A 19550-nucleotide genomic window follows, 5' to 3' on the forward strand; every position below is an offset into this window, starting at 1 on the left:
TACAACTATGAATTGATCCTTAACCGAACTCTAATGATGGCAACATAATCCTCAATACTTTTAAGAAAGCTCAACTAGTCTCCCTATCTTCCTCCTTGAATAAACTAAATTTATTACCGCAAGCAATATCAAGTGTGCTTCTCCTTCCAAGAATATGGTTAAGACTCCCAGTCTATCTCTCACAATCCGAGCTCTTGGTATACGGGAGAACGAAAATGGAATTTTGGTGCCCATCTCAGCTCTTTGAGTATAGTGAGGATAAGAAGTAGGACAAAGACAAAGCTGCTTGTGTTGAGGTAGGCAATGTTAGACTATAATGTCATGGGGCTTCTGCTAGCCCTCGCTCCAAGGGCAAAAACTAAATTTAATTTTCATATTATTATAAGATTAGCTCATATCTAGATTAGTTTATAAGATTAGCTTATAAGATTAGGTTTCTGAATAAGTGATATCAGTATACATATAAAGTTTATCTTATGTATCATATCTCACAATTTCTGTTTCTACACCTTATTTTGCTTATATTTCTTAATTATGTCTAAATAGTGGTGGTGGTGGAAGGTAATATAATGACTGTCGTGGCTTACCGTTGTATTTTTATTCCCATTTAGTTTCGAAGTCGTATGACATTTAAAAAATAATAACTGTTATCAATTTAGAAAAGCCTAAATTTGCCATACAAATACCTTTAAAATGTTTCCGTAATTCACACTTCATGGATACAAATCATACAATGGACCAAATGTACCTAACCTTAACCTCAACTTGAACCATATGAGATAAAATAATTCAAGAACAAGACGGAAGTTCACTTCTAACTTCTAAGTTTTGACAATAAGCAACAGGTGCTTCCAATTTGACTCATCCCAACTCGATAGGCTTGATATGATCTAGATCATAAAGTTCACCACTACCTACCTCCTAAGTTATCCATAGGAATGCCTCACTTTGCCAAACAAGTACCAACACAATGTCATCAACTCAAATTCACACTTGATCAATACAATGGACCAAATCCGCCCAACCTCCGCCGGACCAAATATATTAAAAAAACAATAAACACCCAAATTTCAAACGTAGACTGATTGACTGAAAGACTTTAACTGCTGCTGTTGTGGCTGCTTTGTCAAAACTTGAACAGACCTGTTTGTTCCATGCTCCTTCTCCTCCTCCTCCTCCCTCTCTTCTTCTTCTCCTCCTTTTCAGAGAGAAAGAGGGAGAGATGCCATTGAAGCCCTTCAATTCTGTCAGCATCGTCTTCATGTTGGGTGGCGCATTCCTCCTCCTCTTCCTGTGTAGCTTCCTCGAATTTCCGTCTCTCTCCACCTCACCTATCCCCCCAATCGTCGACCGCCAGGACCCTTCTCTCTCTCTCACCAACTACGCCCCTGACCCATTCACCGATCTCATCTCCTCCTTAGAAAATGGGACTCTCATGTGGGTTGTCCTCGTTTCACAGAAAAGCACAAGTCTTTGGCTTCCCAAAACGTGTCTTCTTCTTCATCTTCTTCTCTACAGCAGCCATCTGAGTGCGAGAAGAAGAAGACCCAGATGGAGCATGTCAGCGTTTTGGTCAAAGGCTGGACTTGGATTCCTGATAACCTGGACAATCTGTATTCCTGTTCATGTGGGTTGAGCTGTTTGTGGACTAAATCGCCTGTTCTTGCTGACAAGCCTGATGCTTTGTTGTTTGAGACTTCTACTCCTCCACCCCAGGTACTCTCTAAAGTTTCTGCCTTTGCATTTCAAGATGTGACATTTCTCTCTGTTTTTTTTATGGTTTAGTTTGGTGTTGTTCTGGAGATCATGTGTTGAAGATCTAACTAGAATGCAGTTGAATGGTGTTTGAAATTTGTGGTCGTAGGCCAATTTAAATAGATTTCAATGAGTGTTTTGATCAGTTAAGAGTAATAAGCATGTTGTTTTACTATAGATTTACTTTGGATTATATATTGAGGTGCTTTGGTCCATGTTTTTTACTTGATTGGTTCTGTATGAAAGATTTCAGGACAGTGAGTCGGTGTGCCGTGGTTATTGTGCTGAGTGATAGTGTCATTTAGGGTTTAATCATCAGAAAGGTGATAGGGTACTCCAGTATCTATTCTTGCAGGAAGTAATCAAGAATCTCCGATTGCTTCTGACAATCCAGAATAAAACACACCAGCCTTTTCAAGATTCTAGCAAACAAAGGTCTTTGAGTTTTATAAACCTTCCATTGGTGTTTTTTCCTGAATTCACTAGGATAATAAGGTTTCTCTTTTTAATTTGCCATTGAACAGTAGGGATACCTCACAGAAAACTAAGTGTGATGAGAAGCCTTAAAAGGAATGAACCAAGAGAGAGCTTGTGCGTCCTAGGTGACTTTTCTCACTTGTTTGATTTGTCTTTACCCCTTTCTGCAAGCCTTATCGGGAGGGGATCGCAGGCCTAAACCTTTCCCATGAAGAAGGAAGTTAATACATCAATAGTTTTAAGCATGCCTGGGCTAGAATAGAGGGCAACTGCACTTGGAAGGCTTTGTGTTGGAATCTTCCTTTCCCTCCTTTCCTCTACTCTCTTAAGTTCTCTTGCAGCATGCTGCTTAGTTTTTTAACGAGTCTTCTATGAGATTCCAACAGCACGAGTCATTGGTTGGGATTGTGATTGTGATTTAGTATCTGATCCACAATAGGGGCCCTAATGCTAAAGTAGTCAGCAAGATGTTCATTTGGTGGTGCCATCAGAGTGAAAAATGCCATTGATGAATCTGTAGTAACTAAGGTGTTTGGGTGAATTGTCACTGCTGTTATAATTGTGGGTGTCTGTGCTTTAGCCATCTGTTGGACAACATATGGAACTTTCTGGAATCCTGAACGTGTACTGACCGGATTTTGATGACATATAGCTATGAGTTATTCAATTTAACATCATAACATACCACAATAGATCTTGCAGGCACTTGCACTCCCTTTATATTCTGAGCTGAGTCTCCTCCGGGAGGTTCAGGCAATACCAAGACCCTATGAAACTGGTCATGAAAGTACTGTAGAGATCAAGCCAGCTACTTAAGAATAAATGGATCTCTGCATTTAACAAACCTTTCGTAAGCTTTTTACCCTTATTTATGCACTTGGAGAAGTAGTGACTCCTCTTACTTTGTCACTGAAGAGTAATGTTGCTGCACAAGGAAAGAATCAGTGAAGAGCTTGTATCACTAGAGAAATATATTACTGTTTCATTTCTCTGTCAACACCCTATGGGCAATTGCAGTCTGATCAGTTGCCTATGAGTCTATGATGTGTTTTTAACATTAGGACTTATTGCTGAAAATTTGATAGGTCATAATCGGCTCCTGATCCCATATTACTTGATGAGTTCAGGATGTAATCAAAGGGGTTCTAATATTAGTTATCTAATATGTAGTTATAGTCTATACATAACCGATAGAAGAGGAGCTTATCTCAACCCCGCGTAGCTAAATCCACTTTGCCAGTGGAGCTTGTTTGATCAAATATAACCAACTGACCAATAGCTGTACTGTTTGGATTACATACAGTATACTCATGAACGCAAGCACTTATCACAATAATCATTGTGATAGATTGGATTCGAAAGTAGCATGCTCTTTATGTCCATCTTGTCTTTAATATAGACAAGAAATTATGTCCTATCATTCATTATTAGAGTATGTACATCCTTATAGTGTTTGTCTTCAAATAAGTGGTAAGTTGTTTTACAGTTGTTCAAAAATTATTTGGCCATTGTGATGTAATCTCGGCACACTTGATTATTGAGTTCAGTTTGTAATATGTCATCTTCTTTTTCTCCCTTGTCTATATCATTTACTGCATCTCTATTTTGGTGCTATAAAAGCTTAAATTTGAGCTCAACCTCATTGACCTGCTGCGCGGAATATCAGTGAAATAAGTGTTTTTATGATTTAGGTAGACTGTATGTTTGTGCTTAATTCATAGTACTTTACATAGTGTTTTCTATGTAGAAAGTAGATTTCACCATGTAGGAAGTCAGACTTATGATGCAAGATCCTTGAATAAAAAAACCATTGAGCATTAAGAATGTTTTTGCTATTTGTGGACAAGATGCAACGATGAGTGCTCTCAGTGCAGTAAAGGGGCATCATCTCGTCACCAAGAGAACTTACAGATTAGGCTTTGATTCAAACAGGACTAGGGAATCACAGTGTGTTGAAGAATGCGAGCAGAATATCTTAAGTCCAGTTTTGGGCAAGTTTTATGATTTCTTTCTTATTAGGATTTGCTGTATTATTAGGGAATCTGATGGAGTACTTAATCCTAAGAGTTATAGAGTTTTAGCCCCTCTAGCTGTGATGCCTAAATTCTGTGGTGTGATGCCTAGAAACCTACTGGTGTGATGCTAGTAGTTCCCCAATCCTTGAATAAACCCTAGAGCAGGTTCTCCTGCATCATTTGGCTTGCGTTGCGAGCAATTGTTAGTCTTTGTTGAGTTGGGCCTGTTTCTGTTGTTCATTCATGACAATGGTTTGGAGCAGATGATTCGGCAGGTTTGGGCCCTTGGTGCAGAATGGGTAGTGCCAACGAATTGTGAAGTTGGCATCTGTTTGGAAGAGCCCTGAGAACTGATCTCCTTTGAATTAATACCATCATGACTCTCCAAGTGGTGTAGCACTAAGTAAGCAAGCTACCTTGATGAAATAAAATAAAAGAGAAGAACCATTCCCGGTGAAAATGTTGTCGTCAACGTATAAAAGAAGGATGAGGCAACGACCATGACGTCAGCGAACAAACATGGAAGAATCCGCATGGCTACAGTGGAACCCTTTATAAAAAACGAAGCAGAGAGAAACGAGCTAAATTTATGAAATCAGGCCGCTCTTGGTGCCTGCTTTAGCTTGTCGGAGGCCGTAACGTAAATATAGGAAATGAAATGAAGTAATTTTCAAGAGTTAGAGGTCTTTTTGCTCTAGGGTCGAAGGAAGAGGATTAAGTTTATTGCTTCTTCGTGGATTTGTTGGTATCAAATTATTAACATTTAAGGATGCTCCCCTGACTTTAATTCTTTCATTATTCAGCTTCTTTGGTTAAAGAGGGTATGTTTTGGCTCATCTAGCAAATTCATTGTTCTCCTTGTATTTAATTGCTGAATTTTGTGTCTGTCTTGCTTTTAATACTGCTTTTGTTTCATTTAAGCTGCTTGTTTATTAGTTGGACCAAATAAAGTCTTTTTTGGATCTTTAATAGGATAGTCTTTGTGTTTAGCTCATGGTACAAAATTGACTACTGTCTTAGTGTGGGGAAGACTTGTGTTTCGGGCTTCAATTGAATCTGCGCTTAATTTGTAGCTGCTCTTCAATTATGAAGTAGCGTTAGAACGTAAACCGATTGTATGGGAGCAGCCTAAACACATTTCTTACCTGAGCATTACCTATGTAATATGTATTCATATATTCCTCTTTACAATCTATTTCATTCCATTTATCATTTCTTTTGACAGAGACGCCCTGGAGATCCACTTCGTGTGTACATGGATCTTGAGGCTGGCAGGAAGCGATCTGGTGTTGAGGATTTGTATATAAGTTATCATGCCAAAGATGATGTTCAGGCTACCTATGCTGGAGCACTCTTTCACAATGGTCGGAATTATCATGTATCTCCTTCTAAAAACAATGTAAGTAGTTACTCATCTATGGTGTTCATACTTTTCTCTTCTTTCATCTTCTGCTGCACCATGTACACTCTCAACTTACATATCACTAGCATTACAACTTAATTTGGGATCTTTCTTGTGAAGGATACACTTGTCTATTGGTCATCCTCACGTTGTCTGCCTCAAAGAAATAAGCTTGCCAAGAGGCTGCTCAGCTTACTACCAAGCCATTCATTCGGCAAGTGCTTGAATAATGTCGGTGGTTTAGACATGGCCCTTTCTATCTACCCGGAGTGTGCCAGTGGTGCTGGTAATGGCCCCCAAAAATGGTGGGACCATTTACACTGTGCTATGTCTAACTATAAGTTTGTTCTAGCTATTGAGAACACAATGACGGAGAGTTATGTAACGGAGAAGCTATTCTATGCTCTAGATTCTGGTGCAGTTCCTATCTACTTTGGTGCCCCTAATGTGTGGGACTTTGTCCCTCCCCATTCTATTATAGATGGCAGTAAATTCAGCAACCTGGAGGAGTTGGCTTCTTATGTAAAGGCCCTTGCTGATGACCCTGTTGCTTATGCCGAGTATCATGCATGGAGAAGATGCGGCATATTAGGAAACTATGGAAAAACTCGTGCATTGAGCCTTGACACATTGCCTTGCAGACTTTGCGAGGCAGTTGGGAGAAAAGGTGGGAGATATGCAAGAGTGTAGTGGAATTTTTGATCTATTCTGTCTAATTGATACTTCTGCTTATGCATCCAGTATTATGGTTGCGTAAATCGTATATAACTCAGAAATGTTACATGTACAGCGTCCAACCTGATTTAGGGTTATGCTTGATCAATGGAATTATGATGTCTTTTTATCAGGGTTGGAGATATGCAAGAGGGTACTTTGCACCTCAATCGCGGATTTTTAGCTCGATTAAGACCTCAACTCTTGACGCACAAACCGCACACACTAACTGTTACGGAAGCGAGGTTGATTCACCTTGTGCATACACTCCTCACTCTGATCTCTCCTTTTAAGTTCCTTTAGAGAACAATCATGAAACTCGTGTCAAGCACGCCCTGTGCTTTGTCTCACCCTTATTAAATGTTTCCAACCCTTGTATATACCTTGGCTAGGTTCTCATCAAGATCGGTGTATAACAACACAATTCCCAACCATTATTGCTTGCACCTCATGAATCATCTCCATATCCACATTCGTAATGTGGTAGCGTCCCAAACAGTTACCCTATATAGGATCAAAATTGGAGAACTAAACAATCCGTTTCAGGTGCGGACGCCCGCACCGTGCAGATTCCACAATTCCAACGACCGACGACGTGCAACAACGGCGCGGTAGGTGCCAGCCACACTCCCCCCAGCGCTCATGTCTGTGCTGGCCGGAGTTGTAGTGCCAGCCCACGGCGATCCGAATCCCGAAATTTTTAGAATTCAAGTTTATCGGCACCATGCATAAATTTTGAGATTTCGGCCACCGTGGATTGGCACTGCAGCTCCGGCCGGCACAGACAAGAGCGCCGGAAGGGAAGGAGTGACGGCCGACACCTTCCGTGCCGTCGTTGAGCGTCGCCGAAATCGTGGAATCCGCACGGTGCGGACATCTGCACTTGAAAACTGTCCCCTATCCAGGTTTAATTGAACCCCCGGATATCTGAGTCTTGGATGTTCCACCCTTGTTACTTCTCAACTTGCACAACGAAGGATGAGCATAAACAGGCTGCCCTTGCTTCAAAATCACCTCGCTTGCTTGCTTGTTTGGCACCTTTACTCGTCACCTTGTCCTCTTCAGCTTGGTCCCGCATCAGTGCACGCTGCACCCTTGCATCCCTATGCAATTGCCTACAAATGTGGACTGCCCACAATGGCGTGCGGCACAATGCCATGCACCACACAATTCTTCCTCGCCTACCAAATTTGGAGCAAGCAACCCAACATCAATTTCAAAAGGGCAGCCTGAAGCAGAAGATGGAGTACGAATAGCCAAACCATAATCCCTGAGTTGTTCATTTCTTTCTCCAACAGAATGGCAATCTCGTAATGAGAATGCAATGTATTTATACCTGGGTGGTGTATTTCTTGGGTTTCTCCATTGTTGAATATTGAGTGGTTTTGCATGAAGTTGTGGAAGCGCCCGTGGTTTTAAATGTTGTCTATTCAATAGACTCATCAATTTCCTAAAACAACTATATGCACTTCTTTGTTTGCTTACCGCAAGCAAGCAGCATGCTAAACTCGAATCATCCGCTTCGAAAGAGCAGCAGCTGTGCTCAGTCTATATCAGAGCCACTTTTCAGGATCTACAATCTCCGGCCGTACCATGTGCAAACAGAATGCACAGAAACCAAGGCCGGTAAACGACTGACATTCCAAGATTCTGTCTAACCCCTCAACCTCCGTTATCCTGGGATATACAAGATTTACCAAGCCTACTGTCAATCAGTTGCAATGATGCAACTCATCATCCCTTATTTTAGAATCATTAAGAACGTTTGATCTGCTTGAGGTGACTGTAAAGCAACTTGGTACTAAACACCTAAATACAGACTCTACATTTTCTAAAAGACAACAGCCGGCGAAAAGAGATTTTCTGCAAGATGTAAGTTATCAAGTTCCTGAATCCAAGGAAGAACAAACGCGAAACAGCCAAAAGCTTTGGAATGATCAAAACCAATGCCACAGAAAATTCACAACCCCAATGATTCCTCTGGGAGCATATATTCTCACCAGAAAACAACAATCGAGCCCGCAGCAGCTATGCTCGTCAAGACCACCCTTCCTAAGTCTAAGCCTTAGAGTCTCCCTGGAATCAAATTATACTGCAACCCTAATATAAGTGAGGACACTGAGAAACCTCAAACCGCTCCAAGTGAAAAACAGTCAAATTATCAGCCTTCCCTTAGCCTCATTCTACTGCTACAGAATCACAATCATTGCCAACCTTTGCCGCAACACAACCAGATTGCTCCTACAATCTCCATACTCTGATCTTCTAGTTTATAACATGTATTTCAGTCAGAACTAGTTTAAAGTAGTGCCTATGGGAAAAGAACAATTAAAAGTTTGCAACTCCAGTTAAAATCTCCTGCAAAATTGCTTGGACATGAAGATGCTTCATGTTAAGAAATGCATAATAGGATGATCGCACATTACTGGAGCTTCTGTGGTAACAGATGACAGAAGCTGGTAATCTGAACTAGGACCACAGTTCCTTAACAAAAGAAAGGTCATAAAGTAAGCTTCCCAGATGCACAAACTGGAGTTTCAAACCCAAGTTGACACTACAGAAACAAAACTACCTCTTAAATCCAAAAGGAAAATCGTGCTCCAACATAACAAAGAATGACGCTTCCAACTAAACAGACTCATAACTAAAAGTTCGATTTTAATACACCAACCTCACTCAGCATCCCACCACACACTTTACATAAGCTTTTAATAAAGCAAACATAAGGGTACATGGCTTATCAATAAATAAAAACTGTGGTTTATACGGCAGGGCTGGGATAGATTATACTAACAATTTACATACTATCAGACAGATTAACGCAGAAATCAAAGGATCTCAAGCACTTCATCAAACATGTTTTTTTATCTTTTGTAGTCTTTACACTACATATTGAGACGTAGATAACTCTTTTTTCTGTGCATTCCCCCAATTTTCTTATCTCTCCCCTTCATTAATATTTTACACCTATTTTAACTTTCCCTTAGTCTAGACAAATAAGACAATGAGAGGAAACTAGAGTAAATTAGTTCATAAACCCATCTTGGATGTCGGAATTATGAACATGGACCGAATACTAAAGACATGCAATCGCAAATTTACTCAGCTTTTTAAATGACGCAACTTTGGACTCAAAACTCTCTGTCCATTGCTACTATCTTCAGTAACTTGGTGAGGTCATAGGACTTGAAGTCTTTCCCATAACATAAGCCCAGATCAATGGGAGTTCGGCCATCCTGAAATATAGTGAGCACCTATGGTAAATTCACTTGTACAGAAATTACAGAAAGTAGAAAATGCTGCGTTCATCTTACCTTATTTCTTCTACTCTTATCCGCACCATTGACTAACAAAATTTTCACAATATCTCTGTTTCTACTTTGCACAGCAATGTGCAACGGCGTCCATCCGTCCTGAAATGCGAGCATGTGACTGTCTGTAATAAGAAGAGAAGATAAACAAAAAATTAAATTTTCTAAATTACATAGAACTCACATTATCTGCAATGTTGACGTCAACTTTGTATTTGATCAATAACTTCACAATTCGCTTGGTGCCTACGTGAACTGCATAATGGAGCGGTGTAGCGCCATCCTAATACAAGGTAAAGATTAGAAAACTGACTGAACAAAAACAAACCAGCAAACAGGAGATATTGATTAAATCTCTTCCTACCCGATCTCTGACATGAGGACTTGCACCTTTTCTAAGAAGATGATTAATAACAGCTTCTTTTTTGCCAATGATTGCAGTATGAAGGGCAGTTAAACCATCCTATTTTACCAAATCATCTGTGCTTCAGTAACAGGTATCGCATGGTGTGATCAAACAGGAGACAAATATGATGGATTAGGTCAACATAAGACTCACTTTATCAAAAACATTAATATCCACACCATCTTGAAGTAGCTTGTCCATGAAATTAACCTGCCCAGATAGTGCAACAGTATGTAGTGGGCTCCAATTTGACTGCATAACAAAGGTACATGATGCCATAAGTGGAAATGCAAAGGTAACCCAACCTCTTATTAGATATATATACACTTGTTATTAACAGTTGCATAATCAATTCATTCCGTGAGCGACATCAAGGTTTAGTAATAATTTCTGCAACTACAGACATACTTGAGAGCATTGAAATTTAAAAACGAAAAAAATTACAGTTGATAGTGTATTTATGTGGGGAGTTGCATGCTTTTGCAAAATTGCCCTTTCTTCTACCTCCAAGAGCTGTTCTACCTCTGCAATAACCAGAGATACTAATAAGATGTACATAAAAATTTTGGTACCATAAAATGCGGTATTACATTGGAAGAAGACATATGTCAACCATGCATTTACAAGACCAGGAAAGTACAGTGCAAATCAAAGCTAATGATGCAAATGCAGGAAGAAATTTGCCAATATTGCAAGGTAAGAAGTCCAGAAAATGCTCTTGTAAGTCTACAAATCAGCAATGTTTCATAAATCCTGTATATAATTGGGGGAATTCGGTTTCTTCTCTCATCAAGTTTCAATTATACTGATAAACCAAATAGATTTTAAAACACAATTACATACCTTTCACAAGTTGCTCATCATACTTATCTGTTGTCGACTCCTCAACACCACCAGCATTAGCACCTAGAGCTCTATGTTCTTTGTCATCTTCCCATTCACTTTGGAAACCCAAGTCATTTTCCTCTTCCTCCTCCTCAGATTCACTCCCACTGCCATTGTCAAGATCCTCCCAAGTTCCCACATGAAACTGTAATGAAGATGCTTGATTTGACTCAACCAAAAAATTCCTAAACTTTGAATGCTTGTCAGGGGAGCTAAAGCTGCCACTCCCTATACTATATGCTTTCAGGACATTGGTATTACTAAGCATTTCTAATCGATAACTCTTCCCCTTGGCCTTCAAGGAGTTCACAATCGCAAAGAAATGATAATCTCTGGGTATCGACATTGCCTGTACGGCTGAGAATGCTGGGATTGAAACCATGCCCATTTGCCTCGCGGAGTTTATTGCTCTGATTGAAGTAGCCACTCTCTGAGAGTCTGCAAAAGATACCCAAATTCACAAAAGGGATTGTGCTTCCAAACAAAAAGATTTCAATAATAAATCACAACTAGGATTTTGTCATATATGAAAATATACCCAGAACCTCTTGAACAACATTGGTAGACAATTCTTAGTGTGAAATTCGAGAATCTCTTACTAGTTGCTTAAACATGAATGTGAAAATAAGTAGACCCAGTACTTGGGAGTATTATACTTTCTGCCAAACAAAGATTACTTGTTTACCTTCAGAAACAGAAAACATCAAACAAAGATACCCAAAAGCATCAAGAAAATTGGCAGAAATTATTTACTGGTAAAAACAGAGTATTTGGGGTGAAGAATTTGATTATATTGAACTGGAAAAACAGAGTACTTGAGAGCATAACATAGCATCAGAACATACCCACTTGAAATTCATCACCGCTCAATCAAAACACACTCTTTAAACTAGTATCAAAGTGGGGGCAGGTTACCTTGGAGAGTAATGGAAAATCGGAGGTGCTGGGCGGCGGTGGCTTTCGGGGAAGTGAAGTCGTGAAGCAGAGAGGGAAAGAGCTAAAGGGAAGGAGAGACTGTCTCAGAGATTCATAAAATCTGGAGACACAGAGGAAGAAGGAAGGAGAGCGAAGTGCAGATTGAACACAGCCCGTGAGAATTGAGTTTTATCTTTGACTCTTACTTATACACACTCGCAGTCTCACAACCTGATTTGTTTTTTACTAAAAATAAAAGAATACTAAACTTGTTCTTTTATAAAATATCTTATTGCTCTCTCTATGGTTTCCTACCATTTTTTATCAGAATCATTGGAAGTTTTGTTCGGGTGAAATTTTCAGAATTGTGCATGAAGCTTTTATTTCTTGTAAAATTCCGAATGGTTTGAATCACACTCTCATTGCTCTCATTTCCAAGATTGATGGGCCACAACATATGACTAATTTCAGACCTATTAGTTTATGCACTACTATTTACAAAGTGATTTCTAAAATTATTGTGGCTCAGATTAGACCTTTGATGCAGCAACTTGTCAGCCCTAACCAAGTGAGCTATGTGCCTAGAAGACATATTTCGGATAATGTTATGATTGCTCAGGAGCTTCTCTTTAAATTTAAGAAATCCGCTGGAAAGCTTGGATTCTTTGCTTGGAAGGTAGACTTGTCAAAAGCTTATGACAGGTTGAGTTGGAGCTTCATCGAACTGGTCCTCTATGAAGCTAAGATTCCCCCTTCTCTTCTGAAGTTAATCATGCACTGTATTACTTCTACAAGCTTTCAAATATGTATTAATGATGAGCTAACTGATTCTTTATATGCTCAAAGAGGGATTAGACAAGGGGATCCTCTTTCCCCTTACATTTTTGTCTTGTGCATGGAAAAGTTGTCGCATCTCATCCAATCTAATGTGGAGCTTGGTTTTTGGAAGGCTGTTAGTGCTTCACAATCAGGGCCAAATGTATCACATCTTTTCTTTGCAGATGATCTAAAGTTGTTTGTTCAAGCCTCTTGTTCTCAAGCTTCTATCTTAAAGACATGTCTGGATCAGTTTTGTTCCCTATCTGGACAAGCCATAAGCTATGAAAAATCCCTCATTTTTTGCTCTCCTAATACTAGCAAACATCTTGCTTCTGAAATTAGTAGCATTTGTTGTTCTCCCTTAACTAGTGATCTCGGCAAGTACCTTGGTATGCCTCTTATTCACTCAAGGGTCGACAAACATACTTATGCTGGCATCTTTGACAAAATTCATAATAGACTTGTGAGTTGGATGAGTAAAAACCTTAGCATGGCTGGAAGACTCACTCTTGTGCAATCTGTAACTTCTTCCATACCAATTTATGCTATGCAAACAACTAAGTTTCCTTTGAGTCTATGTGATAAGATTGACAAACTGAACATAGATTTTATTTGGGGTGATACCATGGAAAAAAAAGGTCCACTTGGTCAATTGGGATACTTTGTGTCAACCTAAACAGATTGGTGGCTTAGGGATTAAGATGACCTCTGATATGAATCAAGCTATGTTAACTAAGGCTGGTTGGAGGATGTTTCAAAATGATGGTGGTCTTTGGAATTCCATTTATACTCAAAAATATCTCAAAGGTTCTAATATTATCGATGATGATTATAAAATGCCTACTGATTGTTCTCACACTTGGAGAAGCATTATGTTTGGGGCTACTATTCTTAAAAGAGGGATTAAGTGGCGCATTGGTGATGGTAAATCTATTCACTTTTGGACTGATGCTTGGCTTTATTCTAACGCTTTATATCATCATGCCATTCCTCATGCTATTATCGATATTACTGCTCCGATTTCTACTTTCTAGAATGACATTGTGGATGGAATGAAAATCTCTTGGCAACTCTTGTCCCTGAATTTGTTCTTTCTGATCTTATTAATATCCCTATTGGCTATGAGGAGTACGGCAAAGATACCAGAATATGGAGTGTTTCATCTAATGGAAAATTTTCTGTAAAATGTGCCTATAATATTGGTTTTGATTTCTCTAATGAGCAGAATTCTTTATGGAGCTCTATGTGGAATTTATGCATTCCTCCTAAAATCAAAACCTTATGTTGGTCAATGTTGCATAAAAATTGCTTACCAATGTCCAAAGAGCCATAAGAGGATTCACTACTCTCAAAACATGCCCTATTTGCAATTTGAAGGATGAAACTCTGTTTCATCTCTTTCGGGACTGCCCCAGATCTGCAGCCATTTGGAGTGAGTTTACTAAACCCGGTACTATTACTAACTCCTTTCATTTAGACTGGGATGGTTGGATTTTGGCTCAACTTAGTGTCATAGCTTAGTCCAGAGAAATGTCCAATGGTGTAGCTTGTTCATCTTTATCTGTTGGTTTATATGGAAATGGCGAAACAAGCATGTTTTTGACCTTGATTTTCACATTTCCCTTGTTCCCAAAAGTGTTATTTTAAGTTATGTTGATGAATGGTATAATGCTGCTGCAAAGAATCATGTGGATATTGTCTACAGTTACAAATTTTGTTGCTTGGACAATGCATGGTGAAAATTTATACAAGCTTAACATTGATGGTTCCAGAATCTCTCCTGCTGGTAGGATTGGTGCAGGGGGTGTCATCAGAGATCATCATGATAATTGGATCAATGGTTTTCAAGTAAATGTTGGCACTGGTGAGATTATGGAAGCTGAAACTTGGGGTTTATTCTTTGGTCTGAAACTTGCAAATAGTCTTCATATCCACAATCTTGAGGTGGAATCTGACTCGGCTATCCTTGTTCAATTGCTCTTAAATGATGATTTCTCTTTACACCCTCTTGGGTCGTTGTTGCAGAGGTGCAAAGCTCTCATGAAGTCCATGAATGCTACCTCTATTATCCACATATTCAGGGAAGCAAATATGACGGCTGATTCTCTGGCTAAAATGAGTCTTAATCATGCTAAGGGTTTTGTTGTTTTTGATAACCCTCTGGTTCATGCTGCCCAGTTCTACATAGATGATCTTGCTGCTGTTACTAGGGCTAGGAGAGTTTCGTGCTCTAGCTAGTTTTTAGTTTTTCTTTCCGCTTTGTTTAGGCTCTTTGAGCCTTGCTTGTAACAAAAAAAAAAGTGTTTTCATATATAGGAGAAATTATCCAATCTTATTAATTCTCTTGTTGAAGATGGCATTTGGAAACCAGTGAGAGCCTCCCAATTAGGCCCGGCAATCGTGCGAGTTCGTGCCGGCTCGTGGGTGTTTTTGGCGGGCCGGCACGCTAAGAACCCGTTTATGTTTAACGGGTTAGGCGGGTTAAGCACGACAGGTTTCCGTGCTGCCCGTTGGGACCCGTTAACCTGCGAAGTTTTTTTTTTCAAAAATCCGACATGATTTTATTTATTTATGATTTTTATTTCTTTCTACACAACTCTTTAAGAATAAAATTATTTTTATTTATGATTTGAATTTATTTATAATTTTTTTGATTATGGAGTCTTCAATTTTGTAATGGTTCCTTTCTAATGGTGCTCATAAAAATAATCAAAATAACATTACAATTGTGCTACGTGTTTGAATTCAAGTACCTATTTTTACGTGAAACATCGAACTAATTGAAAATATATAAGATACATTATAATTAACCTTGTCGAACTCAAGTGTCTATTTATAAAATTATAAGTGCAACAACAAACTAATTGAGAACATGGAAGATGCACTGTAAACTAATATGTCTTCTCCCCATCTTTCACATCAATGTCATGTTTTCTCTTATTCTGAAATATTAGCAAATAATAATTATAAATATAACATAAAGATCAAACTAGTGAAACCAAACTAAATTATTCTCCATTTACCTTTCTTCTTCCCGAAAATCCAATCTCGAGTACATAACTAAGCTTGTACTGTCTTAGGCAACAAAGAGCTTCGGTACTCATCTAGAAGTCAATCGCCAATGCTAAAAGTCGACTCAGATGCAACATTGGAGACAAGAATGGTCAACACATCACGAGCCATCTGAGAAAGGATTGGTTATTGGTGTCGCTCCATCTTCCACCAAGCAAGTACATCCAAGTCTACCAAATTATCGAGTCTTACTTCATCCAAATACTTGCTCAGTTCAGTCTTCAAACTCGAACTCTGACCGCTCTTGTAACGGGCATCAAATTCCTGTAATAGAGCAATTTGACGTTTAATACTCTAAGAAAATCATACTAACCAAGATTAGTCTCAAAATAATTCTATTAATTAATTACTTGATCATAATTCTATTAATTAATCATACTTGTATTTGAGACGAGCTCTCATGAATATGGTAACTAGAACTTTGGTGAGTGGAGGTTTCTTTGTATGCACCAAACAAAGAAGATAAAGTGTCAGTAAAAGCCTTCAATTGTGAAGATCCTTGACCATAGAGCTTTTCATAAGCCCATTCAACAAACTCCATTTTAAAACGAGGATCCATCACCACTGCAATCCCCAAAATCAGGCTATAATCTGACCAATATTTCTTAAACTTCATATCCATCTCTTTTCCCATCAGTCTCAGAAAAGAATCTTCACTAGCAATGACTTCCTGTATACTGTGTTGAACAACTAATACCTTCGGGAAAAATAAGTTTGATGTAGGGTACTTTGTTCCAGAAAACAACACTGTTACTTCATAAAATTCCCCTAGAAACTTATTTATTTTCTCAATCTTATCTCACTCCTCATCTGAAGAACACCACTTGAAAGAACTGTCACTTATTGCCCAGTTCATCAATGCACTACAATAATAGAGAGCACCATCAAGCATCAAATAGGTTGAATTCCACCTTGTTGACATATCTTGTCTCAATCCCCTTCTGCTTCCTCCCAAACCAACTTGTGAAACACATGTAGAAACCTTTGTTTTCTAACTTCTGAACCCTTTAGATACTTGATGCCTTCTTGTATCTTTGTGACAGAGGGATGAATCTCTTTCAGTCCATCTTGAACTATCAAATTCAAGATGTCTGCACAACATCTAACATGAAAAAATTTGTCATCTACTAAAAGCAAGCCTCTGAAATTCAATCTCATCTTTAACTTCTCAACAAAAGAGTCGTTGGTTGTTGCATTATCTAATGTAATTGAAAACAACTTCTCTTTAATTCCCCACTCTCCAATCAAGGTAAATACCTTATCAGCTAATGCAACACCATTGTGAGGAGGAGGCATATGACAAAAATTAATAATCTTTTTTTCTAATCTCTATTCTGAATTCACAAAGTGTGTAGTAATAGTCAAATACTCATCAGTAACTATAGAGGTCCACAAATCAACAATCAAACTAATTCTTTCTTTAGCTGAACTCAGCAAATTCTTAAGCTTCACTTTTTCACTATCATACATCTTTAAGACATGAGCCTTAATAGTGTTTCTACTGGGGAGTGTAAGTTCAGGAGATATATACTGAAACACATCTCTAATACCCTCATACTCAACAAAACTAAATGGCAAATCATGTCTAACAATTGCCTCAATCACCAACTCTTTGAATCTATCAATACTAAATGAATCAGAACGTGTGGAAGACTGTGGTGAGACAACATCACTAGTACTACATTTATTATGGTGACGCAAAATACTACCCGTACCTGTTCCTGAGTCACATTTGAGTATGGTTCCGCACTTTTTGCATTTGGCACGTCTCCCTTGATCGGGACCCTCATCAAAGTCCTCAAACGTTGTCCAAACCACAAATGTCCTCGCCCTCTACTTCCTAGTTGACACATCTCGCACCTCATTACTGCTTGGTAAACTAACTCCTCCTTCTTCATCCATGGAAAAATTATGGGACTCATCATTCACACTCATCTACAGTTCCAAAGTATATACAGTTGTAAGAGCAAAATGTAAAACATGGGACTGGATAAGAAAACATGTAATCAGATGTTTAATAGCTAACTACAATTCCAAGTCGACTCAATAACTATATTTACGTGTTATTGCCAAAAAAAACTATATTTATGTGTTGATGCATGTGGGGGTTGTAGCTTACATCCATAGTTACTATTAGAATGAACAAGTTATCTCTCTGACACGTTTAAATGTACAATGACTTAAAATGCATGATATGATCTCAAACCAATATGCAGTTCTGATTACTACATCAGTAGAATAGTTAATACAACAAATAAAATCAAATAAACATGGATAGCAACATAAAACTTAGCAAAACCAAACTCAGTGCATTAGTAGCAGAAGAAAACACAATGTATATTTTTTGAAATTAGAAAAAAAATACTATATTCCTAAGAACAAGTAGGAACAAGACTACAATAGTTCATGTAGGAACCAAGATGGACTGAGTAGTAAGTAGTCAGTAGTCAGTTCAATAAAAAAACAAGTTAGTTTTCATGTAAGCAATGTTGATTCACATCTTTATATCATCTATTATAAACATTGAACACCATCATTCACAAGAAATGCAAATAGCGCAGTCGACACTCACCTTAACAATTCCAATACCCTCATGAACATCCAAACTCTCAAGCAGAGTAAGAATGAACCCAGTAACAATTTCTTTACATCTTTCTCATCAACATAAATACCTGCAAATAAGCACAATTAGATTATAATGAAGTCCATCCAAAAACTATATGTATTTTCTCAATCTAGGCATTAATCTTCTCACCAAAAAAGCTTTCAAGCCTAGTAGAAATAAGTTATGCAAATATTATCGACTATGCAAGGAAACAAATCATGTGGAACCTAGATGAATGCTTAGTCAACCAACTACTATAGCACTTTCTATGCTAGTTCTTGTCAATCAGATAGTCGGCAATCTTTTCTCGTAGAGCCAAGGAAAAGTGTAATCACCCTAGTCTTATCCCCCACATCAATCACAGTATCAATCCATCACCACCAAATGACACCAATTCAACAATATTGTCGTTAACAATTTTAGTTCTCACAGGGATTCACAGCTTAAAATCACATTATACATTATATGATTACATATATACACAGCTCACAAGCTATCAAAATTTAACAACTTTCCAGTGGTACTGACATAATAATAGCAAATTGAATGGCTATAATGTATATGATAAATCTTCAAGTTTATAGAATTGTAGTGGAATGTGAAATGGGTTAGCTATGAATCCTAGTTGATTAGAGAAAACCCAGAATACAAAAAGACACCACACCCCACAATCAGATTTATCCATAACAGATCAGGGGTCATAAACCAAACATCACATACCACCCGTGAGAGAAGACAAAGCAGAAGAGGAAGAGGAAGAATATGAGATGATTACCTTGTCAATCTTATTCTCTCAAAAAACTTTGGCCCTAGAAGCTCTAAACCACCATTGTTCCAGCGATTGATTGTTACGATGGGAAAAAAAATCACAAAAACACGAGTTGGAAGAGAGAGATCGGTGAAGAGGTTTGGGTTACGGCTTGGAAAACGAAGATATATGGAGAGAATTTTTTTATGTTTTAGTTAAGTCAGTTTATGGGTTGTAAACGGATTCCATGAAAAATCATGGCACGGCACGGAAGCTAATGGGTTTTAATTGGTCCGGGCTCGCATAACACAATTTCGTTATTGGACGGGTTTCGTGTGTGTTTCATCGTGCGGGTATCAGGCGGGTTCACGGGTTTCAGACCCAATTTCCAGGCCAACTCCCAATCTTGTCCAAGGTCTCTCATCT

The 19550-nt window shown here is 38.5% G+C and overlaps 2 protein-coding genes across 2 annotated transcripts; one reads left to right on the plus strand and one right to left on the minus strand.

The window, feature by feature from the left end:
- The first annotated feature begins 1188 nt into the window (after positions 1 to 1188).
- Positions 1189 to 6496, plus strand: LOC126793323 (alpha-(1,4)-fucosyltransferase). The gene is given in 4 exon segments (XM_050519810.1): positions 1189 to 1415; positions 1418 to 1716; positions 5473 to 5646; positions 5770 to 6496. Coding segments are annotated over 4 exon segments (1236 nt in total). The 5' UTR covers positions 1189 to 1222; the 3' UTR covers positions 6340 to 6496.
- Positions 6497 to 9004: 2508 nt separating this feature from the next.
- Positions 9005 to 12057, minus strand: LOC126793325 (ankyrin repeat domain-containing protein EMB506, chloroplastic). The gene is made up of 8 exons (XM_050519813.1): positions 11881 to 12057; positions 10924 to 11403; positions 10525 to 10604; positions 10234 to 10332; positions 10039 to 10137; positions 9859 to 9957; positions 9678 to 9776; positions 9005 to 9599 (listed from the first exon to the last, which is right to left on the minus strand). The coding sequence occupies exons 2-8, from the start codon at positions 11351 to 11353 to the stop codon at positions 9495 to 9497; spliced, it is 1011 nt and encodes a 336-aa protein (XP_050375770.1). The 5' UTR covers positions 11354 to 11403; positions 11881 to 12057; the 3' UTR covers positions 9005 to 9494.
- Between the last annotated feature and the right edge of the window lie 7493 nt (positions 12058 to 19550).

Source organism: Argentina anserina, chromosome 5 (genome assembly GCF_933775445.1).
Source record: "Argentina anserina chromosome 5, drPotAnse1.1, whole genome shotgun sequence".
Classification (NCBI taxonomy): Eukaryota; Viridiplantae; Streptophyta; class Magnoliopsida; order Rosales; family Rosaceae; genus Argentina; species Argentina anserina.

What these genes read in the sequence shown, in the direction of transcription:
- LOC126793325 (XM_050519813.1), bottom strand. Translation starts at nt 11,353, where the DNA reads ATGGGCATGGTTTCAATCCCAGCATTCTCAGCCGTACAGGCAATGTCG. An exon ending in ATATTAATGTTTTTGATAAA is followed by an intron (nt 10,138 to 10,233) that starts GTGAGTCTTATG and finishes TTGGTAAAATAG; the next exon opens with GATGGTTTAACTGCCCTTCA. An exon ending in GTCCTCATGTCAGAGATCGG is followed by an intron (nt 9,958 to 10,038) that starts GTAGGAAGAGAT and finishes ACCTTGTATTAG; the next exon opens with GATGGCGCTACACCGCTCCA.